General features: G+C 42.2%; 2 protein-coding genes across 3 annotated transcripts in view; one reads left to right on the top strand and one right to left on the bottom strand.

The window, feature by feature from the left end:
* Positions 1 to 2,469: 2,469 nt before the first annotated feature.
* On the top strand, positions 2,470 to 7,169 carry cbr4 (carbonyl reductase 4). 2 transcript variants are annotated; one of them, XM_047375302.1, is made up of 6 exons: positions 2,470 to 2,582; positions 2,754 to 2,900; positions 3,159 to 3,279; positions 5,637 to 5,773; positions 6,115 to 6,249; positions 6,327 to 7,169. In XM_047375302.1, the coding sequence occupies exons 2-6, from the start codon at positions 2,756 to 2,758 to the stop codon at positions 6,503 to 6,505; spliced, it is 717 nt and encodes a 238-aa protein (XP_047231258.1). In that variant the 5' UTR covers positions 2,470 to 2,582; positions 2,754 to 2,755; the 3' UTR covers positions 6,506 to 7,169. The 2 variants fall into 2 exon arrangements, with proteins under 2 accessions (XP_047231258.1, XP_047231257.1); XM_047375301.1 differs by having other exon boundaries at positions 2,473 to 2,611.
* A 2,508-nt stretch (positions 7,170 to 9,677) lies between these two features.
* palld (palladin, cytoskeletal associated protein) overlaps positions 9,678 to 26,148 on the bottom strand; it is a 98,234-nt gene continuing 81,763 nt past the window's right edge. Inside the window, exons 13-23 of the mRNA XM_047374962.1 lie at positions 25,349 to 25,493; positions 24,943 to 25,044; positions 22,979 to 23,017; positions 20,707 to 20,928; positions 18,966 to 19,115; positions 17,100 to 17,188; positions 13,943 to 14,075; positions 12,381 to 12,588; positions 12,136 to 12,301; positions 11,065 to 11,198; positions 9,678 to 10,982 (exon numbers count right to left, since the gene is read on the bottom strand). Of these exons, the coding sequence (XP_047230918.1) occupies positions 10,822 to 10,982; positions 11,065 to 11,198; positions 12,136 to 12,301; positions 12,381 to 12,588; positions 13,943 to 14,075; positions 17,100 to 17,188; positions 18,966 to 19,115; positions 20,707 to 20,928; positions 22,979 to 23,017; positions 24,943 to 25,044; positions 25,349 to 25,493 (1,549 nt within the window). The 3' untranslated portion in view covers positions 9,678 to 10,821. The remainder of the gene's footprint in view (positions 10,983 to 11,064; positions 11,199 to 12,135; positions 12,302 to 12,380; positions 12,589 to 13,942; positions 14,076 to 17,099; positions 17,189 to 18,965; positions 19,116 to 20,706; positions 20,929 to 22,978; positions 23,018 to 24,942; positions 25,045 to 25,348; positions 25,494 to 26,148) is intronic.

The raw sequence follows: 26,148 nt of genomic DNA, 5'->3' as shown, positions 1-26,148 counted from the left end.
TGAGTATGAGGTGCTTTTCTACACATTCATCCCTTGTTTCATATGAACTCCACCTGGAGGTTTTGCTGCCAAAAAGCTCAATCTTAAAACCAATACATACTCCACAAGGAAAGAGAAATTAGTTATGGTACTTGAGGAGGCAAGAGCAATGGTTGCATGCTTGGCAGTGAGTTTAGCCAAGTACAAAGTTTCTTGAAGACATTTCCTGAGTTTTGGTTTCAATTCAGTTAATTTTATTCATATAGTTCCAATTCTCATCAAATGCCAGCAGCTCAAAAAAACAACAAGACTAATTGATTCTATACAGAAACACATAATCAAATCGATAAAATTATATAGAAAGATTAAAGTTCACTTACATTCCAATTCGGTCCTAGTGATGATACAATTATAAAGTTCAGTTTATGCTAACTGTAAAAACATTTTCTTTCTAAGGAAGCCCAGTTGATTGCATTGAGTTGATGACTTGGCATCAGTCCCAGTAATCAGATCTGTGAAGTTCAACACATATCTGCCTTACTTTAATCCCGTGTTTTCTTGTCTTTCCCATTTTACCGAGTGGCTTTGGTAAATGGGTCAGTGCTACATCAGATTCTCAGGGGAACGGGAAGTCATGGATAACTAATTAGAATGTTCTAGACACCCTGATCCTCTTGAAATAAAAATATATAATTAAAAAAGGCTTGGATTACATTTACATCAAAGAGATAGTTTGGGATACCAACAACTGTAGCACTTGTGAGTTTGAGTATTTCTTGGAATTGTTTTCCCCACTGAGTAAATATATTCAAATATAGGTTTGTATCAGAGTAAGAATTTGCTTCTGCAATGAAAGATGAATTTATTTTTAGGCTTTCTACATGTTTTAACCACTGATGCCAATAAGTACAGAGGCAGCGGTATTTGAAGTTTTACATCCATTTTATACCTACAGTACGTCCTTATGTGCTCTACTCTGTATGCATGCACACGTCTCAACAGCAGTAGATTTTCAGAGATTACAGTCCGGGCGAGTTGCGGTACTTGTGGTCATTGTTTCCATGATGAGCCGCTCGGACAGAGGTGAACCTCCCCCGGTGTGTTCGGCTGGGAAACACTGACAGGGGCTGACATGCACCCACAGAGGTCACTGTGTTGCACACCGTCCCCTGCAGTGGTTGGGTTACCATGGAAATAACTTGTTCTGGTATATGAGCATGAGGCTGTAGTCAGCAGCAGAAGTAAGAACAGGTGCATATGTTCTCCATAGGTTGTGTCCTAATCTTGTCTTCTTTTTGTTTGGTACATGTGTGCAGGAGCATTTGCTGTCAGGGCATTGCTCTCTGACTCAACTGTAAGTTTCAAGGTTGGTATGTGTTTAAAAATAGAAGTTATGGTACAGAATGTAGTTCAAATATTCCTAGCTGTGAGGACTGAATGTAGTTCTTGTACAAATTGTGTTTGCACTGTTTGTGAAGGACGAACAGAAGACACAGAGAACACTTGCAGAAAATCAATGAAAACGTTTTGTCCTAGGAGTGTTTGTGCATTAAAAACATGCACAGCTCTGCTGGCAAGGATCATTAGATCATAAAGGTGTGACAGGGGAGTAATGTGTTCAGGAGGTGATCCGAATAAAAATCCAATCTGCCTCTGCAGCTAGATCACAGTCGGTAACGTCGGGTTCAGGAAGAGGTACATTTAAAGCACACACTGCTTGTGGAGTTGTGTTGCAGTGAGGAAATGACTTACAGGGTCAGAGGGGTGCTAGCTGTGAATGTTATTTAACCTCAGCAAATAAATCCTGCTGAGTCAGTGTGATGTCCAGGTGTGGGCAAGGCCACGCGTTCTTGTGATTACTCATTTTTCTCCAGCAGAGACCGAAGGTTGTTGTTTTTCCGTGGGTAGCATTTATAATTTCTCCCCATGGAAGCTTTGCACTTTTAAATACTGAAATGTTTGCTCTCTCTTCATTGCTAGATATCTTGGGCTCAGTAAGAATCTATAGAGAATCTGTACATATTGATTTACAAGTATTGCCACAGATTCTAAATAGTATTTTGGTCTGGACTTTAACTTAGCTATTCTAACACATAATCTATAATACTTATTTGATCTAAATCATTCCATTGTAGTTCTGGCTGTATGTTTGGGGTTGATCGGCTACTTTCAAGTTTGATTGTAATGTAACAAATATAAGAAACTTAGAAGGTACCAGTGATTTTGCAGTTTGTTGTATGTGTTGTGTATTAACCTAGAGAAGCCTGTGGTTTACCTGTGAATATTATCTGAAAATGAACACTAGGTTTTAGAGACAATTATTAAACTGTTCCTGTAGCAAAATCATGACATGGGTTTACCTCCATTTTTTTTATAAAGTTTTTCGAAAGTTAAAATATTTTGGCTGTAGGACAGATACCAAAAATATCACTTGAAACAAATGTGCAAAACTTAACAGAATTGATCAGACCAGTTATTCAGTGGGTCCACAGCGACCTCTGCTGGCTGATCCCGAGTAACGCATGAACAGGCTCGGAAACATGGCGGCGTCCCTAAATTCAGAACTCTTCTGAAGTAGGTCGCGCTTTATTCAGCTGGTGCAGGTAAACGACGTTTGACAGAACAAATTAAGGTAAGATCAGGCTATAGGTGGAAAGTGTCATCCAGGAAAGTGTGTAGGTCATAATGTTAGTTGTTAATTGACAATGAGCCGAAACCAGGCTGCTTTGCTCAACTTCCCCCTTCCCAATGTGGGACTGTGTCCTCTCCTGCAGCCATGTCCAGGCTGGCGGTGGTCTGTGGAGGCTCCAGGGGGATTGGGCAGGCTGTGTCCCGCCTGCTAGGAGAGAGGGGCTGCAGGGTAGCTGTGGTCTCCAGGAACCAGGATACAGCCCAGGCTGCTGTGGCTGCCCTAGACGGAGGTGATGTACTTTAGGACTATATATCAGGATGAACTCTACACACTACGTTGATTAGACATAACATTATGACTACTGATAGGTGCAGTGAATAGCTGTTAAATGTTTTACATTTCTGTGCTCATGACATCAACCTGAAACAAAAAATTTCAGTTTAAACAGAATATTATACTTTTGTCATTACATTTGGTCAAACTAAGAACAGAATGGTTACTATGTAATGGCTAATTCACTCACAGAAATGGTGTATGTGCTCTTCAGCCGACCACAAGGCCTTCAGCTGTGACGTATCCAAAGAGCAGCAGGTGCAAGAAACCTTTGAAACAATCCAGAAGACCTGTGGAAACATCTCTTATCTTGTCAATGCTGCTGGCATCAACAGGTGGGCAGCAGAGTGAAACCCCTATCCAGATCTTGGTTGTACTTGTAGTACATTTATTTTCTGGGAACAGAAATTACTGTAAAATAAATACAGGTGAAGAATTTCTTAATTTATATATATTTTATAAAGTTATTCAAAATGATTGGACATTTTTAATTAGTAATCCATGAATGCACTCCACAAACATCCCATTGTGTCACAAGAAAACATCCTTCAGGTAAGGGAGGTATGTGTTGATCTTCATAGGTCAGGAAATGCCTACAAGGAAATCGCTACTCTCCTAAAGTAGCCCATGTCTACAAGCAGAGTAGTGATTAATGTTTAAAACTGCTGGAACTGTAACACAGAAGATTGGATGAGGACCCTGGTTCATGTTGTTGCAAGGGATGCACAATTGTGAAAATGTGGGCCGATATCCGATGTTAATATTGCTGCTATGGTTAATAACCGCCATTTACATACAAGGGTTGGACAATGAAACTGAAACACCTGTCATTTTAGTCCACAAACATTTATTACTATGGTGTAGGGACTCCTTTTACAGCCAATACAGCATCAATTCGTCTTGGGAATGACATATACAAGTCCTGCACAGTGGTCAGAGGGATTTTAAGCCATTCTTCTTGCAGGATAGTGGCCAGGTCACTACGTGATACTGGTGGAGGAAAACGTTTCCTGACTCGCTCCTCCAAAACACCCCAAAGTGGCTCAATAATATTTAGATCTGGTGACTGTGCAGGCCATGGGAGATGTTCAACTTCACTTTCATGTTCATCAAACCAATCTTTCACCAGTCTTGCTGTGTGTATTGGTGCATTGTCATCCTGATACACAGCACCGCCTTCAGGATACAATGTTTGAACCATTGGATGCACATGGTCCTCAAGAATGATTCGGTAGTCCTTGGCAGTGACGCGTCCATCTAGCACAAGTATTGGGCCAAGGGAATGCCATGATATGGCAGCCCAAATCATCACTGATCCACCCCCATGCTTCACTCTGGGCATGCAACAGTCTGGGTGGTGCGCTTCTTTGGGGATTCTCCACACCGTAACTCTCCCGGATGTGGGGAAAACAGTAAAGGTGGACTCATCAGAGAACAATACATGTTTCACATTGTCCACAGCCCAAGATTTGCGCTCCTTGCACCATTGAAATTGACGTTTGGCATTGGCATGAGTGACCAAAGGTTTGGCTATAGCAGCCTTGCCGTGTATATTGATCCTGTGGAGCTCCTGACGGACAGTTCTGGTGGAAACAGGAGAGTTGAGGTGAGCATTTAATTCTGCCGTGATTTGGGCAGCCGTGGTTTTATGTTTTTTGGATACAATCCAGGTTGGCACCCGAACATCCCTTTCAGACAGCGTCCTCTTGCGTCCACAGTTAATCCTGTTGGATGTGATTCGTCCTTCTTGGTGGTATGCTGACATTACCCTGGATACCGTGGCTCTTGATACATCACAAAGACTTGCTGTCTTGGTCACAGATGCGTCAGCAAGACGTGCACCAACAATTTGTCCTCTTTTGAACTCTGGTATGTCACCCATAATGTTGTGTGCATTTCAATATTTTGAGCAAAACTGTGCTCTTACCCTGCTAATTGAACCTTCACACTCTGCTCTTACTGGTGCAATGTGCAATCAATGAAGACTGGCTACCAGGCTGGTCCAATTTAGCCATGAAACCTCCCACACTAAAATGACAGGTGTTTCAGTTTCATTGTCCAACCCCTGTGTATATATATATAATTTTCTACCCTTCTGACATTGTGTAAAAACGACCGCAGCACTGATATTGCTTCTCTGCTTCAGTTAAACACCCCACAGTCCTGCACTGCATCACGATGAGCTTTTCTGCTACAAAAACACCCCAGGTTAGTTTAGAGTGAAACAGCGGACAGACATGTGGAAAAGCCCCTGATGCCCCCTGTCAAGCATGGTGGAGGAACAGTAAAGCTGTGGGCCTGTTTCTCTTTAAAAGGCCATGGGAGCCCTTTAAGAGATCATGGCATCATGGACCATTTTAAAATAACAATTTTAGATAGAAAACTGAAAAGGGGCCATCATTGGATCTTTCAGCAGAGCAACGATTCAAAACAAATGAGGCGGGCTAAAGAGTCGAGGGCAGCAGAGAAGACTATCCAGAGAGAGAACGGTCAAAGATCCCTCTATCTGTATGCTAAATGTTATTGGAGAAGCTTAGGTCCTGTTTTGTTAGCAAACTGGGGTTGTACAAAGTATGAAGACATTTTTTTTCTGTATTTGATTAAGCTAGAACAAAAAATATGAATTTATTTCAAAGATCTTTTAGCATCTGAAAAACAGGTGCCAGTAATTGTGTTATTATTCTGTCATCAGGGATGCTTTGCTGCTGAGGATGACGCCTGAAGAAATGGTAGCTGTGCTTCACACCAACCTGCTGGGCTCCATGCTGACCTGCAGGGCTGCGCTACGCAGCATGCTGCACACCCAGGGAGCAGCCATTGTTAATATAGGTGCTGTCTGCATCAGTGCTTGGATCTTAAGTGCATGTTAGCAGTGTAGACACCTGATGGCAGCAGTGTCACATTGTTTACCTTAACAGCACCTTGCACAAATAGTTTTCAGAAAGGCAGAACATTGGATTGTTTTTTTCTGCGGTTGAATATTGTCATATCGCTATCATAAATTGGCATTATTATAAGACACTGAGTTCAGAGAGGGTAATTTACAAGAAATGCATGTTAAGAGGTCATTGTGGAAATCTGTTTCTGATTTGAATGAAGTTTGTGGAACAAACAGCTGTTTGCAGACATTTCTATCATACCTGGTTGTCTTAGTAGATCTGTGTTTACAGGCTCTGTGGTGGGCCTGAAAGGAAACTCTGGCCAGTGTGTGTACAGTGCCAGTAAAGCTGGTTTAGAAGGCTTCACTCGCTCGCTCGCCAAGGAAGTTGCTTCACGAAACATCAGGGTTAACCTATTAGCTCCAGGTCCGATGCAGCCTCACACTCTCTGCATATGTCACCACCTTTCACTCTCTGTCAACTATTTGCTCTCTATTCCTTAGGGTTCATCCACACTGACATGACCGCAGGGCTGAGGGAGGAGGCCGGAGCACGCTCCATCCCTCTAGGGAGATTTGGCACGCCAGATGAGATAGCCCAGGCCGCCCTCTTCTTGTTGGAGTCCTCCTACATTACAGGACAGGTGCTGGTGGTTGACGGTGGACTGCAGCTGGCCATGTAGGAAGTGGCATTACTGGTGCTGGTCGAAAGAAAGCCTTTCAGTACTGAATGTCTTGTTTAAGCAAGGTTATGATGAGAGACAGCTTTCTGTTATCCTGGATGGAGAATCATCACAGAGATGAGGCCGCGTGTTGTTAGAATACACAATCCCACATCTGCCTTCAGGGGGCTGTCCTGCTGAGTCACTGAGTGCCGCCACAGTGTGTGTGTGTGTAACAGTGTGTTGTGACTAACACTGCTGACTCCGAAGTGTCTGGCCCCATCCAGACCTCTGTGCCCTGGGGTCCTAAATTTAATCACCAGATTTAACGCAGTGGCTCATTTTCCATGACTGTCTAACGCTCGCCGCTGATTCCAGCGCTCATGTTTTGTTTTCCCCACCTCCCTCGTGAGATCCCCATAACACAGCCAGCGCATGTTGCCCCCTTCACCCTCCCTCTTCCAAACACCATCAGCCTCCTGATCCCATCTCTGTTGGGGGCTGCAGCTGGAGGAAATTAGAGGTGGGGGTGGTATTTTTAGACTGGGGAATGTTTTTTCTGTGTTTGGTTAAAGCTTCGAACCTGGAGAGTAGACGGATTTGATTGTCATATCCAGTGATACGATGGGAAAGCTGCTAAGCTCGTCTCTTGCATTAAAATATAGTTAAAAAGTGCAACAATGAATGAAAAACTTCAATTGTCTTTTCTCTCCTGCTGTCTCAGCGTTGTTTAATGTTTACAGTGCAACTCTTGAACATTTTCCTATTTTATCCTGATCAGACTTCAGTCAAATACAGAGTAGTTCATATTTGTGCGGTGTTAGAAAAATGACAAGTTTTATTTCCTAAAAAGTTTGGCACATATTTGTATCCTGCCTCAAGGGGGTCAATACTTGGTAGGACCCCCTTTTCCCTCAATTAGAGCTGCAAGTCCCTTTGGGGTATGTCTCTGCCAGCCTTGGACATCCAGATTCCTATTGTTCTTTGCAAAAAAAGACAAATTTAGATTGGATGAAGAACATCTGTGAAGATCAGTTTTCAGGGCTTGGTAGAGATCCTAGAAGGGATTTAACTGGAATTTGGAATGGCCCTTTTGTTTTAAACACATGAATATGCTTTGCCATTGAATGATAGCTCTGGCTGTATGTTTAGGGTCCTGCTGGAAGGTAAGCCTCCACCCCAGGCTCCAGGCCTTTGCACCCTCTAGCAGGTTTTCTTCTAGTATTTTCCTCGAATTTACCTCTGTCCTTCTTCCCCTCAACACTAACCTGCCTCTGTCCCTGATGAAGAAAATCATCCCTGCAGCATGATGCTGCCTCCACCATGTTTCATAGTGGGGACAACTCCTTCAACCCCTTCATTTTCGCATTAACAGGTTGAACCGCACTCTGCGAGAGCTTAGTATAATATTTAGAACCTAACTCAGCTTTAAACTTCTGCACAACTTTATTTCTTTGCTGTGTTTCTCGGTCTTCTTCATGCTTATGTCTATCACATAATATACACTGCTCAAAAAAATAAGGGGAACACTCAAATAACACATCCTAGATCTGAATAAATGAAATATTCTCATTGAATACTTTGTTCTGTACAAAGTTGAATGAGCTGACAACAAAATCACACAAAAATCATCAATGGAAATCAAATTTATTAACCAATGGAGGCCTGGATTTGGAGTCACACACAAAATTAAAGTGGAAAAACACACTACAGGTTGATCCAACTTTGATGTAATGTCCTTAAAACAAGTCAAAATGAGGCTCAGTATTGTGTGTGGCCTCCATGTGTCTGTATGACCTCCCTACAACGCCTGGGCATGCTCCTGATGAGACGAAGGATGGTCTCCTGAGGGATCTCCTCCCAGACCTGGACTAAAGCATCCACCAACTCCTGGACAGTCTGTGGTGCAACGTGACGTTGGTGGATGGAGCGAGACATGATGTCCCAGATGTGCTCAATCGGATTCAGGTCTGGGGAACGGGCGGGCCAGTCCATAGCTTCAATGTCTTCATCTTGCAGGAACTGCTGACACACTCCAGCCACATGAGGTCTAGCATTGTCCTGAATTAGGAGGAACCCAGGGCCAACCGCACCAGCATATGGTCTCACAAGAGATCTGAGGATCTCATCTCGGTACCTAATGGCAGTCAGGCTACTTCTGGCGAACACATGGAGGGCCGTGCGCCCCTCCAAAGAAATGCCACCCCACACCATTACTGACCCACTGCCAAACCGGTCATGCTGAAGGATGTTGCAGGCAGCAGATCGCTCTCCACGGTGTCTCCAGACTCTGTCACGTCTGTCACATGTGCTCAGTGTGAACCTGCTTTCATCTGTGAAGAGCACAGGGCGCCAGTGGTCAATATACCAATCCTGTTGTTCTCTGGCAAATGCCAAGCGTCCTGCACGGTGTTGGGCTGTGAGCACAACCCCCATTTGTGGACGTTGGGCCCTCATACCATCCTCATGGAGTCGGTTTCTAACCGTTTGTGCAGACACATGCACATTTGTGGCCTGCTGGAGGTCATTTTGCAGGGCTCTGGCAGTGCTCCTCCTGTTCCTCCTTGTACAAAGGCGGAGGTAGCGGTCCTGCTGCTGGGTTGTTGCCCTCCTACAGCCTCCTCCACGTCTCCTGGTGTACTGGCCTGTCTCCTTGTAGCGCCACCAGGCTCTGGACACTACGCTGACAGACACAACAAACCTTCTTGCCACAGTTTGCATTGATGTGCCATCCTGGATGAGCTGCACTACCTGAGCCACTTGTGTGGGTTGTAGAGTCCGTCTCATGCTACCATGAGTGTGAAAACACCACCAACATTCAAAAGTGACCAAAACATCAGCCAGAAAGCATAGGTACTGAGAAGTGGTCTGTGGTCTCCACCTGCAGAACCACTCCTTTATAAAGTGTGTCTTGCTAATCGCCAAAGATTTCCCCCTGTTGTCTTTTCCATTTGCACAACATCATGTGAAATTGATTGTCAATCAGTGTTGCTTCCTAAGTGGACAGTTTGATTTCACAGAAGTTTGATTTACTTGGAGTTATATTGTGTTGTTTAAGTGTTCCCTTTATTTTTTTTGAGCAGTGTACATTTACAATGGAAGACACTTCAATGGGTGTGAATACTTTTGCAAGGCACTGTAAGGTGACTAAACATTATAAAGGACTGCCAGGGTATAAAAACATTTCACTCTCTTCAGATCTGAAATTTTATTATATTTGATGAGATAAAATAAAATCATGAGAACAATCCATATACCGTCACTGATTGTCATAGAAATGTGTCAGTACTTTAATGTCAGCTGATACAACAGATGTCTAAAAAGTGACAAAATGATAGGTATAAATATACTTTAATTTCCTTTTTTTGTTATTTTGAGTCTTTGTTACCCCTGAATACTGAGAGAATTTGTGTTTTGTACATCCAGGTAAAAGCTGCTTGCCACTATACAGATGTATGAAAAGAACATGCAAAGAAATTGTGTGATTTAAGGCAGTACTGAATGTTTATAACACTCATTTTTTTAAGCTATGCTCTAATTTAAGATAAGATGGTTGGGAAGGTAAATATAAAAATAAAATGGTATGATCTGTACTGCATAGCCACACTGAAACCTTTCACAGCACCCTTTCATCAGTGAGAACATTGCATTTCACTCTGCTAGAAGAAAAGGAAGCTACAAAGTAGAAGAAAATCAACAAAATGAACCATCATCTTTAAAATTTTCCATGTTTTCCATTACTCAGTCTCATCCCACTGTGCACCTGCTCTTCCACTTAAGATTCTGCTCTCTTTAACCTCAAACCTTCATCATACCAAACATCCTTCCTTCATCTACAACATAACATACAGCGTGGAAGATCTGACTTCCTCCAGTCCCTTTAATTTCTGACCAGACAATGAATACTAGGATCCAGTACCGCAGATATCAGACCTGCACTCCACAGGCCCAGGTCTGTGATCTTCAGCGAAGCTTAGATGAATTTTTCTCCTGGTGAGTGGCGCTACCTACAGTTTAAGTCTGTGTGTTACAGTTGGCACCGCGTCAGCATGCATCCTGAATCTGTGTTGCATTGTTTCATATTTTTACAGAATCAAGAGGCACTTAAACTCTTTTCTCATTATAAGCACTTCAGTCACCTTCCAGGCCACCTTGATGAATTTCTTTACTTTAAAGGGTTTATAACAAGGAAACCACAGCTGCACCTTCCCCCTCTGCAGTTCAGTGGTGGTGGACAAGAGTTCAGTCCGCCCCCTGCTTCTCTGTGGTCTTTCCTCAGGAGTGTAGGGGGATCATGGGCAGGATTTGCAGGGGGGTTTGGAGTCAAATACGATCTGTCACAGGTCCTCACTTTCCACCAGGCCACCGGGTGGCAACGGGCTGGAGTCAGGAAAGAAGGCTGCCTTCACATCCAGACCTCTCTCCGTCAGTGCGGCGTAGCGGCTGGCTGAGGGACGGACCTTCTTGGGCTTCGGAAGGTTTGGCTGCTGCCACTGAGCTGAGGAGGAAATGGAGAGTTAAATGCTGAGGAGATGAGAGCATGGAGAAAACGTTTGACCCAGTGAGCAGCTGGAACCTACTGTGAACGTCAAGGCGTGCGGTGCTGGAAACAATGCCGGCGTCATTCTTAGCAGACACAGTGTACCAACCAGCATCTTCCTTTAGAGCTGGCTGGATTATCATACACAGGTAGCCACAGTTGTCCTGGTGCATGCTGGGAAAGAGCATTGATGTTATCAATGCAGTGTTTTGCAAATTTATTCTTACCCCTCAAACACATTTTGACACATTACAACCACAAACATGTTATTGGGATTTAATGTAATAGACTAACACAAAGTGGTGCTTAATTGTTAAGTGGAAATAAAGTGATACATTTTCAAAACTGACAAAAATCTGAAGTGTTGCATGCATTTGTTTCAGCCCCTTTTACACTGATAATCCTTAATAAGATCCAGAGCCTTCAGAATTCACCTAATTAGTGAATAAGAGTCTGCATGTGACAAGAACAAAACCATGTTTAAAAGAATGTAATGAGAAGTCTGGTTTGCAGTTTGCTCAAGTCATGTAGGGGACAGAGAAAACATCTGGAAAAAGGTGATCTGGTCAAGTGAGACCAGAACTGAACATGACAACCGTGGAGGGAAACCTGTTGGAGGCGACAGTTGAGACTGGCATGGAAGTTCATCTTTGAACAAGGACAATGACCCAAATGTACAGCCAGGTATAGATAATGGTTTACAACAAAGCATGATCTTGCATTAGAATGGCCTACTTAAAGTCCAGACCTTAATTTCGATGCTCCACATCAAATCTGACTTGGTTTGAGTTGTTTTGCCAAAAATGTGCAGAAAATTCAGTATCCATGTAACAAGAGAGACATACTCTAAAACTCTTGCAGTTCTAATTGCAGTAAAAGATGGTTCTACAAAGTACTGATGCAAGGGCCTGGAGACAAATACACGGCAGACTTTTCAGATTTCAGTGTTGAAAACTGCAGTATTATTCTTTCACCTCATTGTGCCGTTCTTTGTGTTGGTCCATCATATAAAATTCCACTAAAATACATAACAGTCTGAGGCTTGGATGTGACAAAACACATCCCCTGTTCTGAATGTGAGGATCAAAAGGCAAGAATTACAGACATTTACCTGATTCTGTCTGTGTTGTGAGTGAATGACTCGTTCTCTCTTTTCCAGAAGATCTGTGGGTGAGGAACACCCGTGACACGGCACTCCAGTCTCACAGGGTGACCCTCAGCGACACTCGTGTTCTGCAGCTTCTCCATGAATGAAGGTGCCTTGTGCATCTCTTTAGCTGTTGAGCGAGACGTTTAAAAAAATAATAATATTAATCACACCTACCAACATTGTCTATGTGCAACCCTTTCGTTTACCTGCAACGATGAGCTCCAGGTTAAAGGAGTTCTGGCCGGCCCTGTTGCTGGCGATGCACGTGTAGATGCCTGCGTCGCGGCTTGTCACGGGCTCAATGACTAGAGAGTGCACACCGTTCTCCCTCACCAGCATCTTGTGGAAAGAGTCGGGACGGATGGTCTGTCCGTTCAGCTGCCAGATGAGGTCAGGGGTGGGCAGGCCACTCACCTGCAGGTGGAAGAAAGCATAAAAATGTGTGAATCCTTTTCCGGAACTGCAAAGCGTGCATTCCTTGGTTGTTTTTCTTAGAGAAATTAGTATATTAGCTGCATGTGTTCACTATGGTCCTCTGTGTATGTGTTTACTGGGAGTATGAAAGGTGCTTGGTTTATCTCTGTGCAGTTTATTCCCATGACGAAGCATGCAGGCAACTGGGCTCCCTCAGATAAACACAACAAACAAAGAAATAAAACTGCCTGGTGAGAAACCCAAAACCTGGCCTGCTGCTCCCTTTCCCACCTGGAACATGTGCCAGACCCATATGGTTTTTATAGAAATTCCAAGACTTCAGCAGTGTTCATAGAAATCCCAAAGGGATGTAGACTAAGATGTGATAAGTAGTTCTGGAAGCACCCTAACACATGTTCAGAAGTCCACCTGTTTTTAAACACATGACCTGTAAATAAATCTTCGATATAAATGTACAGACCAGGAAAAAATGGAGACCATTTTTTACATGAATAAAAAGAGTCTCTTTATAATGAGCTAATTGTGGGTGTTTTTTTTTTATTATATGGTCAAGCTTTAAGTAGTTTCTAAATGCTGCAGGGAGGTGAGGTGAAGACAGAGCGAAAACTGCAAGCGCAAATAATGCGATCCTTCCAGGCTTGCACCTTTGTATTCTCTCTCTCTGCTGTGAGACATTCATAAGAAAGCAAAGATCTACTTTCTGCCAGTTTTTTTTTTCCTACAGAATCTAGAAGGAAAAAGGGAAAATGTTTCTTTGGCAGCGCTGACACAGAACCTCCCTCAGAGCAATCCAGACATTGAATTAAAGGGTGGATCTTAAAAAGCTTTCTTTATTACTATGATTAACATATTGCCTTTGGTTTCGACATTTTTTTCTCCTCAGTCATTCTTAGTTACTTTAGAGCATCCTACTTGCTTCATTTTATTATAAAAAGCTGTACTGTGGGATCCTAAACTTCATGCAGTTTATAGTTTCTCTATACTTTCACAGGTTAAATCAAGGACTGAAGTAAAAATGACAGATTCTGACCTTTGTGTATTTATGCCATATTTGGCAAAGGATCAGTTTTTTCATCATATTGAATTATAACCATGCATCTCAGAATAGAGCAGCATTGTGGTGTAGAGTTATCTCAGTTGCTTGCAAGCAAGAATGTCTCAGGTTTGAATTGCAGCTGGACCTGGTGCTAAGAAATGAACTAATACGTTGACCAATAGAATTCCCAGGTGTTTGGATAAAGCAGCAGCAGAGAACTGCTCTAACCTTCCTTCCTCTCTTTTATCATAATACTCACTCATGTTGATGCAGTCAGAACCAGGGGTGTGTTCTTACCTTACAGTCCATCCGGCAAAGGCGGCCCTCCTGGACGATGAGGTCACCAGGTGCCTGCAGGAAGTGGGGGCGGAAGTGACGCTCTTGGATGTTGTCGTTCTCGTCACCGCTGTCTCTAGACCTTGACCGGTGCCTGACAGAGGCCAACAAAGTGTACAGTGAAAAGAGAATGTATGTTTGTTTGTTTTTAAGCCATGAGTGGCATTAACTTTTTCTGGGGAAGTTTGAATTCAACAGAATTCGACCTTTCAACACAGCTTTTCCTGGTGTCATTAAATGGGACTCTTATTAGGGAAATAATGTCAAACCTAAGCTACTTCATACAAGAAAAGAGTCCAGGTTGGTGCTTGTTTTGTGTTTGTTTGTTCATTTCTGTGCATGGGTGGAGTTAAGGAGTTATGTACCGATATCTGCCTGTTGCTACTCTGCAGAGCCTGCTACAGGCAAAGACAGTGCCAGCTTTGAGTTTGCAGGTACAGCAGAGATGAGCAGAGAACTTCCTACTTTGCTCTCCAACCTTTGTACAGGTTAGTATGGCCAAAATAACAGGAATGTTTAAAATACATTCTTGACGATTTTATCTGTGCACATGGTATTAGTTTTAACCTGTGTGAACCAACTCAAAAGCTCATTGAGGATGAACTCATACAACGTTGGGCTGAGGATTTATTTTTTTCCCTCCTCTTGTTCATTTTACCAGTGACAACTAACACATGCCACAACGTGAACTTGACATGAAATATATGTAGCTTTTTTCTTAATGAATTACAAACCTAAACTGCAGCATATTAAAGCATGCATTTTAAGCAAGACTACTCATTTTCAATCAAATATTGTCCTGCTCTTGCTCAAAACGCTCACACTCAAAATCTAGCTTGCCTGCAAATAGTAAGTAAATTTTATTGATATAGCACCTTTCACAGGTCAAACCACAAAGTGCTATACAAGAAAAACAAGTATAAAAACATAAGTAGTAAAAAAACATACATGAAAAATAAAAATAAATAATAAAAATAAAATAAAAAAATCTTACACAGAATACATATAAAAACGTACACAATGAAACTGGTTAAAAGCCAGTCTGAATAAATGTGTCTTCAACTGCTTCTTAAAAGAATCCACAAAGGTAAGGCAGCGCAAAGATGGAGGCAACGCATTTCACAACCTGGGGGCCACAACGCTGAAGGATTTATCCCCTCTGGTTTTAAAGTAGGTTCGTGGAACCATTAACAGCCTTTGATTGGATGAGCTCAAACTGTGAGAATAACTGAGGGGCTCCAGAAGGTCAGAAATGCGGCCTGACCACACAGAGCTCTAAAAGTGAGAACTAAAATTTAAAAATTGAATTCTAAGATGAACCGGAAACCAATGTAAAGATATCAAAACAGGAGTAATGCCTCTTTTGTGTGTTAGTTAAAAGCCTTGCAGCAGCATTTTTTAACTGACAGGAGCTGGTCCTTCTTATTCAAGCATACAAAAAGGCTGTTACAATAATCAAGACGGGATTAAAGAAAATCATGAATAACCATCTCTAATTCGGCTTTTGGCACCAGAGGCCGCACCTTAGAAATATTTCTAAGCTGAAAAAAACTGTTTCTGATTAATCTGTGGGAATGAGACTCCAAAGACATGGCGGAATCAAAAATAACACCAAGATTTCTGAGGTTGTATGTTCTTCTCCTCCTGAAAATTATGTTTTGTGCTCAGATTAATGTCTGGGGCTGATATCTTCTGCTCCTGTAGGAATCCTGGGCCTTGCTCTTGAATTGGATGAGGTCTGTGCTTTCAAATATGTTTTCTCTACTCAAAGATTTTCTTTGCTCTCTCTCAGAATAAGGGAGAATAAGGGAGAAACAGGATTCAAAAAGAATATATTTGTGCAAGAGGCATTCTCATAGTTTGGAGGGGGAGCCAAATCATTTTTGTAAGCAAGCAATATTTTTTATAGTGTGAGAAGTGAGTTTTGTGAAAAAGCAGCACATCTGAAAGTGAAATTAAAGCAATGTGTATCTAAATTGAAAATGTATGCTTTTTGAAAGAAAAATTCCCCAATGACAAAACTCATATTCAGCTTTGTGTGCTCTCTTCCTTCTGTCAGATTTTACATTAACCCTCCTCTTCCTGTTTGTGATCTCTGGACCCACAGGTGTTTCTCTAAATCCTTCCTGCAACAACAGTGACCTCACCATCCCACCTGCACCTCAACCAGGGCTGTACACAAAAAGACACTGATTGTTATCTGGATTTCTCTCCTCACTTAAAACAACTCAGAGCTATTATCTAATCAGGGTGTGTTCATGGTGATAACAGCTCACAGGTGGTTTTTATGTCTAGAGTCTCTGTGATCGTCTTTTACTACGAGTACACACTGTGTATACAAGGTCAGAACAAACGTGTTCCCTCTCATTAACACTCAGCTTTTCGTCTTTGATTGAACAGCTGAACAAAGAACAGTGTGATTTCAGCTCATGGCAAACACGTGTGTAAATATGAACCTTTTCCGTTCTGAGTCTGCGCAGAAATGTGTGGCAGCAGAAGTTGTGCAGATGGTGGGCGGTCAGTTGCACATGTGCCAGCCAGCAGCTGGATGTCTTTATTGTTACTTTTAATAGTAGTGATTTTGTTTTGTTTGACCTTTTGAATATTGGTACCCTCATTTTACCTTTCCATACCTACGTGGTCCCATTTTAGTCCTTTCTACTTTTATTTCTTACCCCAAAACAAACCGCTTCTTACCCGTGTATCTATTTATTTCTCCTGGTATAGTGTGTCATGTTGCTTATTCCAGGTATTTTGCAAGAATTATGAAGATACATGATTGAAAGAATATTCTCAAATCTTACCTATAATTGTACAGTTGTGTTTTTTCCCCTAATTTATGTATCATTCCCTATTTTCATTGATTGTGGTTCTGATCTTTGGTTGGGTGCAGTTGGTTTATAAAATATGACAGATTAGCAAAAAGAATCACCGATTAAACCAAAGTAAATCCAAACAACCTCCTGCTGGGGGTTCATTTTGCCCCTTTAGTAGAACAAATCTGACCTGACATTACCAGGCAACCTGGCCCACTCCTAAGCCAAAAAAAGAAAAAAAAAAAACAGGCTGGATGTCCTGTTTTCTGTTTAGCTCCCCATCAGTCAGTGACAATCCTTACCTGCGCATGTGTCCGGGAGCCATTCGTGGGCTGCGGCCCCGTTGGTTCACAGCCTGGACCATCATCCTGCCGGTACAGCTTACCCTGCCCTGCGATGGGAGGACAAAGAAAGAGAGGCAGTGTTTGAAATGATGACTCGCAGTAAAACAAAGAAGACGTCTGTTAGATGTGTCTGGGGCGACTGTGGCTCAGGAGGTAAGAGTTTGTCCAGCAACCAGTGGGTTGCCAGTTGGGGTGGTCAGAGGGCCTAGGTGTGCCGATTGTATGGCCGACTCACTTCTGTCAGTGTGCCCCAGGGCAGCCGTGGCACATTGTAGCATACCACTGTCAGTGTGTGAATAGATGGATGACCGATTGTAGTGTAAAATGCTTTGTGGTCCTAGGACTAGATAAAGCGCTATACAAGTGCAGGCTATTTACCATTTGATAAAGCTGGAAAACATTGTTCTGTAGCCTGTGGAACATGAACTTTTCACCCTTCAAAGAGTGTTAGTGAGTTCCTGAATCATTAAACGCCTTCTTTCTGTTCAGTCCGGAGGCATTATATGCAGCCTCCCACATACAGGGGTTGGACAATGAAACTGAAACACCTGGTTTTAGACCACAATAATTTATTAGTATGGTGTAGGGTCTCCTTTTGCAGCCAATACAGCATCAATTCATCTTGTGAATGACATACAAGTCCTGCACAGTGGTCAGAGGGATTTTAAGCCATTCTTCTTGCAGGATAGTGGCCAGGTCACTACGTGATACTGGTGGAGGAAAACGTTTCCTGACTCGCTCCTCCAAAACACCCCAAAGTGGCTCAATAATATTTAGATCTGGTGACTGTGCAGGCCATGGGAGATGTTCAACTTCACTTTCATGTTCATCAAACCAATCTTTCACCAGTCTTGCTGTGTGTATTGGTGCATTGTCATCCTGATACACGGCACCACCTTCAGGATACTATGTTTGAACCATTGGATGCACATGGTCCTCAAGAATGGTTCGGTAGTCCTTGGCAGTGACACGCCCATCTAGCACAAGTATTGGGCCAAGGGAATGCCATGATATGGCAGCCCAAACCATCACTGATCCACCCCCATGCTTCACTCTGGGCATGCAACAGTCTGGGTGGTACGCTTCTTTGGGGCTTCTCCACACCGTAACTCTCCCGGATGTGGGGAAAACTGTAAAGGTGGACTCATCAGAGAACAATACATGTTTCACATTGTCCACAGCCCAAGATTTGAGCTCCTTGCACCATTGAAACCGACGTTTGGCATTGGCATGAGTGACCAAAGGTTTGGCTATAGCAGCCTTGCCGTGTATATTGACCCTGTGGAGCTCCTGACGGACAGTTCTGGTGGAAACAGGAGAGTTGAGGTGCACATTTAATTCTGCCGTGATTTGGGCAGCCGTGGTTTTATGTTTTTTGGATACAATCCGGGTTAGCACCCGAACATCCCTTTCAGACAGCTTCCTCTTGCGTCCACAGTTAATCCTGTTGGATGTGGTTCGTCCTTCTTGGTGGTATGCTGACATTACCCTGGATACCGTGGCTCTTGATACATCACAAAGACTTGCTGTCTTGGTCACAGATGCGCCAGCAAGACGTGCACCAACAATTTGTCCTCTTTTGAACTCTGGTATGTCACCCATAATGTTGTGTGCATTTCAATATTTTGAGCAAAACTGTGCTCTTACCCTGCTAATTGAACCTTCACACTCTGCTCTTACTGGTGCAATGTGCAATCAATGAAGACTGGCTACCAGGCTGGTCCAATTTAGCCATGAAACCTCCCACACTAAAATGACAGGTGTTTCAGTTTTATTGTCCAACCCCTGTACATATTTGTGTGTGCTTTTCTTTTTTTGTCTTACGTCTGGGTTTGCTGCCAGGATGGTATAATTTCCATCATCATCCAGTGAGGCTGCCGCCGTGTGCAAGGAGCAGGTACCGTCTGGGTCCCGGCTGATCCTGTAGTGTTCGCTCCTCTTGGAGATCTGCTTGCCATCTTTAAACCAGTACACCTGTGGTAGAAAAGATGCAAAAAGGCACATGAAAATGAATACTAAAATCTTATTTTTATGCTGTGATTTTCTACAATCTTTTGTTTCAAATTCAGTCTTCTTTACCTATGAGGAAGCTTATCATCATTTCAGAAATTTAGAACAAAGCTTTTGAGTGTTCAAGCAAAGGTCCTGCATCTTATTACAACAGATTGCATATCTTCTCCTTTCAAAACATAATTTAGGACTTGCAGATATCCTAGGTGCTTCTCAGTAAGTTAGAATATTATCAAAACTTAATTTATTTCAGAAATTAATTTCTAAAAGTGAAATGTATTCTTTATACATTAATTAGGCAAAATATATTTTAAGGGTTAAATTTGAGGATAATGGCTTTCAGCTAATAAAAATTGAAAGAACATTAGAATATCACATTAGACAAAAAAGGATTTTTAATATAGAAATTAGGGGTGCACCGATTGCAGTTTTCCGGCTGATCACAGATTACGATCTTTAAAAAGCCTGACCTGCCAATTCAAATTTTGTCCGATACAGATTTTATTTATAACCGACACTGCCAAGTGTCATTACCTTCAATGGTCCAATCTTATAATGTCAACAATTGTGAACCGTGCACGTGTAGACATGACCTGGTGGGTAGCTCTGTCAGTCAGCCCTCTCTCATGACTTAGCAAAAGGGGACAGTGGGTGATTTTCAGACCTTAATCGGTGGGAAAGATCGGTTTCACATGAAAGTATCGGCCGATCACCCAAAATAATAAATGTCATCGCCTACACACCATAATGGGGAAATCTACAGACTCAAGCACTGACAGTCATTGACACCCTTCAAAAGGAGGGTAAACCCCAAAAACCTAATTTCTAAAGAAGCTAGCTGCCCACAGAGTGCTGTATGCAAGCAACAGATGCGTAAACTACAAGAATAACCGCAGCCTGGAGAGGATTGTGAAGCAAAGCCCATTTAAAACAGTCTAGAGGAAAAGTAGTGAAGCGCAAAATCCGAGCTGCTGGATGTTCAGCGTTAAGTTTCAACAATCAGTGTACTTTGTGGAGCCATGTGTTCTGCTGTTGTTGGTCCACTATGTTTCATCAAGTCCAAAGTCCATTTAGTTATTTACCAGGATTTGTTTTAAATTCTTGCTTCCTTCTGCTGACAAGCTTAATAGAGATGATATTTTAATTTTCCAGCAGGACCTGGGACTGGCCTACACACCCAACAGTACCAACCCCTGCTTTAATTTCCATTATTTTAGTGCGTTTGATTGACCAGCAAACTGGCCTGACCTGAACCCCATAGAGAAACTATGGAGTATTGCAAATAAGAAAATGAGAGACACAGGCCAACAATGCAGTTGATAGGCTGATTGCCTCCATGCCACACCGCAGTGATGCAATAATTACTGCAAAAAGAGCCCCAACTAAGCACTGAGCGCATATACTGTGCAGTACATACTTTCAATATGCCAAAATTTCTGTAGAGAATATTTTTTTTAATTGAGTCAGAATAATTAAACCTTTCACTGATATTCTTATTCACTGAGAAGCACTTGTAGTGTAATATCATGAAAATATTTCAATCAGTGATGGACACCTTTGGTTTGGGGTCTCCGTGGACCTTGCAGGAGAATGTGACTGGCATGCCCTCAAACACCTTGTAGTGTTTAAGCTTCTGGTCGAAGGAAGGCGGCACCCCCTGGCGGGCAGAGTCTTCGTCGTGCTGAACGTCGTCGTCCGACTCCTCCACCGGAGAACGCTCCAGACGAAATTCAATCTCGCTGATGAGGCGCTGCTCAAAGCTGGACACTTTGTACTCCTGAATGCAAGAGACACAGACAGAGTCAGAAGTCTGAGGTCAACTTAATAAGAAAGAGAGAGATAGTTTACCTGAAAAGCATGATTAAAAGCATGCAGGGACCTAAAACCAAGGCTTTACTACACACTCATTAACCTGTCTTGATCATCACCCATACAAGAACGTTCCCCCAAGTTTCCTAGTCCTTTTCCCCCAGATGGGCCACTCCTCCTTTACAACCATCTCCATCAATCCCTCATCACTCTGCAGAGCAGTTAGGAACATCTGCAGAGCAGCTCAGTGTGATGACACATCACACAGATAATGACATGCCTCGGGCACAGCTGCAGAGCCTGCATTAATCCTCCAGAACCAACTCAGAGAAGTGGCCTGTGCAGATATGTGATCACTCTGAGTGAAGTTCCTTTTCAGGCAGTTTGACAAAATAATGGCCTGTTCACAAAAGAACGTTTAAATATAGAATATGTGAAACATCACGCTTCACTGTGAAAAGTGCAGATTAAGCAACATGACACACTATTTAGTGCTGTACAAAAGTATTCATGCCGCTTGAACTTTTTCACATTTTGTCACAACCAAAAACTTCCAATGTATTTTACCGATATTTTATGTGCCAAACAAACACAAAACAGTGTTCTAGAAGGAAAATTATGTATGGTTTTTACTGGCGCATGTCTTTGGGGTATGTCTCTGCCATGTTTGCATGTCAGGAGACACGGTTTTGTTAGGTCTACTGCAAAAAGCTCAAAGTCTGTCATATTGGATAGAGAGCCCCTGAATACCAGTTTATAATTCTTGCCAAAGACTGTCAGTTGGATTTAGGTTTGGACTTTGTCTGGGCCGTTCCAATGTATGAATATGCTTTGATCGAACCCATTTCATTGTAGTTCTGACTATGCTTTTGGTCAGTGTCCTTGTGGAAGGTGAACCTTTGCTATTCTTAAAGTCTTGCACAGCCTTTAGCAGGTTTTCTTCTAGAAATGTCCTTTTATATATCTTCATCCATCTTTCCATCAGCTATGACCAGCTTCAATGTCCCTGCTGAAAAAAATAAAAAAACATTCTCACAGCATGATGCTGCCACCACCATGTTTCACAGTGTGTTTAACATGATATGAGGTGCTTTGCCTGTATAACAAAACGTAAAATTTTTGTGTGTTCTGGCCAGAGTACCTTCACTGTTTGCTGCATCTCCCTGCTTGTGGTAAAACTTCTAACTTTAACATTTTTCTTTAAAAACGTCTTTCTTCTTGCCACTTTTATATAAGATTTTTCAAGTAAATGATAAATGGTTCTCGTGTCAACAGATTCCCCAACTTAAGCTGTGGATCTTTTAGCTCCTACAGTTACCATGGGCCTCTTGGCTGCCTCTGTAATTAATACTCATTCTGCTCTGACTGCTAGTGAAGGTGGACGGCCATATTTTGCCATTCCAAAATTCAACAGCTCACAGTGAGGACGTTGAAGCTTGGTTCGGTTTGATACTTTGGGATGTCTTATAACCTAACCCTTTACCCTAGATTTAAACTTCTCCACAACTTCATCCCTGACCTATCTACTATGTTCCTTGGTCTTTATGATGCCGTTTGTTCACTAATGTTTTCTAATAAACCTCTGAAGCCTTCACAGAACAGCTGGTTTTATACTAAGAAATTACATACAGGTGGACTCAATTTGCTAATTAGGTGATGTCTCAAGGTGACTGGCTGCACTGAATTTCATTTTGAGGTATCACAGGGGTTTGAGGGGGTTGAAAATAACCTAATGTGGGATATCACATAAAATCCCATTTAACACACTGAAATTTGTTGTTGCAATATTTCAAAAGGTGAACAAGTGGAAGGTGTATGAATATTTCCATAAGACACCAAAAAGTCTTTTTTCTCTAACTTCATTTCTTGCTTGCAGAAAGCTGTGATAGAACTCTGTCTGCTTTGCCAACCATATTCTCAGTTCTGCCATGAATATCTTAATATGATTTCAATGTGCAGATCTAAACAGTGTGGATAAAAAAAAAGACCTGTATCAAAAAGGAGAATGTTAAAACAACCTTTTGGGGGTAAGTTTCTTTATCAGCTGACTTGTATTCCTGTTGGGACAAAAAAAAAACGTTTTGGTTCAGTGTATTCAGTTCTAAGCATTAGACAGTGAGGGAAATGGGCGGCTGTGGGTGTGATCTAGCAGGACACCTTGGTGCTGATTCATTCGTGCTCAGATCTCTAACAGTCCAGTTGCTCTCCATGCAAAGAGGCACAAAGAAATAGGAAAGTGCAGTTTTGTCTGATGTGTACCATTATGATGTTTCCAAGAGATCGGCATCCAATCAAACTCCTGTTTACAGCTGAATACCAGTAGGAACTCCACGTTTAGTGGTTGTACCTTTTATATATGTTACAAATTTAGCCTTTTCCTTTTCCACATTTAGCCTTGAAATATACAACTAAATGCGGGAAGAGTTGCTATTTTTATGCACCTCAACAGAACTGCTTGTTGGCTCAGAATAAGACAAACAGCCATATTAGCTTTAGCTGGATGTTACTCTGGAGCAAGTTTGCAGCAACAGCGGTTTGAATAAACAAAGCTTTTTATGGAGGGCCCTGGAGGACCTCCGCAGTGTTTACACTGTGCTCTTCAGAAGTGTTTACAGTGGCTCAGGGTTGGGCTAAAGGATGGCTGGTGATCAGGAGATAGAAAATGATATCAGTGGACATCAGAAAAGGCTTCATGTCATACACTGTACATGCAGCAGAGTGAAAAAACACTGGTGGGGAAGTGTTGGTGAAACATTTCCATGCCTGAGGGATGTTCCCCTCCGGGGACCAGATGCATAAACAATATGTACACGCAACAGAAACATTCACAGGGCCTGCCTGACGTGTATAATGTTTCCTTTTTAGTTTGGAGTGATGTATAACTGCAACCATGTGTTCTAAATGGAAAGAAAGTATTTAGAGATTGCTGTTGATTTTCAGATAATACTAAGTGAACAGGTTTCATAAACAGACATTCTAAGCCTGTTTGATTCTCATGTTGAATCATGATGAAAGATTACTTTTTTCTCTGTTGATGTTTTGTGTCATCTCTTGAAAAAGTATTCCTAACCCCTTGAACCTTCGGTGTTTTGTCACGTTACAAACACAAACTTCAATGCATTATGTTGGGATGTTGTGTAACAGCCCAACTACTTTGTGTTGGGCTGTTACACAAATTGTTTAGTAGAAGAGAAATTATGCATGTTTTTATTGTTTTTTTTAAATAAAATCTGAAAAGTGTGGCATGCCAGTGAATTTAGCTCCCTTGAGACAAAACTTTGTAGAACCACCTTTCATTTAAATTATAGCTGCATGCCATTTAGGATATGTCTCTACCCTCTGGCATTGGTCACTGTAATAGATGAATATTATTTGATCTGAGCCATTCCTGTGAAGCTCTGGCTGTATGTTAACGCTTGTAATCCTGATGGGAGGTGAACCTCTGCCTCAGTCTCAACAGCCTCCAACAGGGTTCTCCCATACTTAACTCCATTCAGGAAGGATCCTCACAGCATGACGCGGCCACCCCTGTGTTTCAACACTGATGATGTGTCCAGGGGGATGTTTCTACATGTTCAACTGTTTGAACAGGCTTTGTGAGATGTTGAAATAAAGGTGACTGGATCCAAATCCCCATCACACATTTGAGGTTTCCTCTTGTTCTACGTAAAGAAAATCAATTCCACCAAATTCCACTTCACACTGATTCACTGCTTTCTGTTGGTTTACTTTGTGTTGTGTTTATGGGTTGGTTGGTCGATTGCATAAAATCACAATTAAATGCATTGAGGTTTGTGATTGTAATGTGATAAGAAGTAAAAAGGTTCAGGGGGTATTTATATAGTACTTCTGCAAGACACAGTAATTTGTCTGACTGAGAGGTTAAAACTGATACATTTATCTATCTGTGATGATGGGTAATAATAATAATTTCTGCATCTGGCCCCAGGAGTGTTGATCCCCACCTGAAGGGTCCCCATACCTGTGTGACTGGCTCCTCCTCTGTGTCCTGTATGTTTAAAACTGTGGCAGCGTTGTCGGCCCCCAGGAGCCTGCGAGCCATCTTCTCCTCATAGGTTAACCTCTGGAAGCAGGGATTAATGAGGTCAGCGCGGGTTAGTAGCGTCAGTTGCACCAAACACACTTTTACTCACTGTCACGTTGCTGCTGCATTTAGCCCTGGTGTTAAAATGTTTTAGATTTATTTTTAGGTGAATCCATCTGGAGTTTGATAAGTATGCTTTCATGAAACTGCCTTCTTTTAATTTGTATTTGTTCGTAACATGTTAATCCACGTTAAAGACTGAACACACTCATTTTTGATCACACACAATGTGATCACTGCTGGCAACACACAAACACACACATACACTCAGATAAAAACACACCTGTTGACCATTGCCTATGCGCTCTTCTTTAAAACGCAACTTTCTCTCCAAATCCTGGATCACAGCATCCTTGGATCCCTGAATGTCGGAGTCGGAGACGACGCGAGGCGTCTTGGTGACCGAGGACTTCCTGGGGAACGCTTTGCTGAAAGAAGGACAACAAAGTAACTCATCATCATTAAACTTGTGCTTCCTTACACACACGCTCATCCATAGACACAAATAAGCTGAAATCTCTTTTTCCTCCTGCTGCATCGTCACCAGAACTCTCTCTAACCCCTATCTGGACATGTCCAGCTATTGCATTCCACTCTGTATCCTCTTATCTCTCTACCAATGCAGCAGGAGGGGGAGTGCAGGAGTGAGTGAAGGGCTGATGAAAAATAACTGGAAGAAAGATGAAGGTGGAATGTCCCTGATTTAGGAAAATAAATAACTTTCCCCTTTCATCAGGAGAGAGGTACCATCACAGATTTTTATCAGCTAAATGAAAATGTCAAACCAGCCAGGTTTGGGATTTTGACAGAAATTCACCAACGTTGTTGAGCATATTTACATTTGCAGACAAAGGGGCCCTGTAGAGGATAGTGAGGGAAGCTGTATGGAGAGTTCCTCTGTCCAGAATATATTTCAGAGCTGCTACAGGAAGAGGCCTCTAAACACTGTCAGAGACTCCTCACACACTTTACTTTTAACATAGCTGCCATTGTGCATATGGTACCAGAACATCAAAACCAGAACCACCTTTCTGCCTCACTTGTTATAACACTATTGCGGTTTATAACTTTCAATTTATATTA

Source organism: Girardinichthys multiradiatus, chromosome 9 (genome assembly GCF_021462225.1).
Source record: "Girardinichthys multiradiatus isolate DD_20200921_A chromosome 9, DD_fGirMul_XY1, whole genome shotgun sequence".
Taxonomy (NCBI): domain Eukaryota; kingdom Metazoa; phylum Chordata; class Actinopteri; order Cyprinodontiformes; family Goodeidae; genus Girardinichthys; species Girardinichthys multiradiatus.
This window is presented reverse-complemented; position numbering and strand designations above follow the sequence as displayed.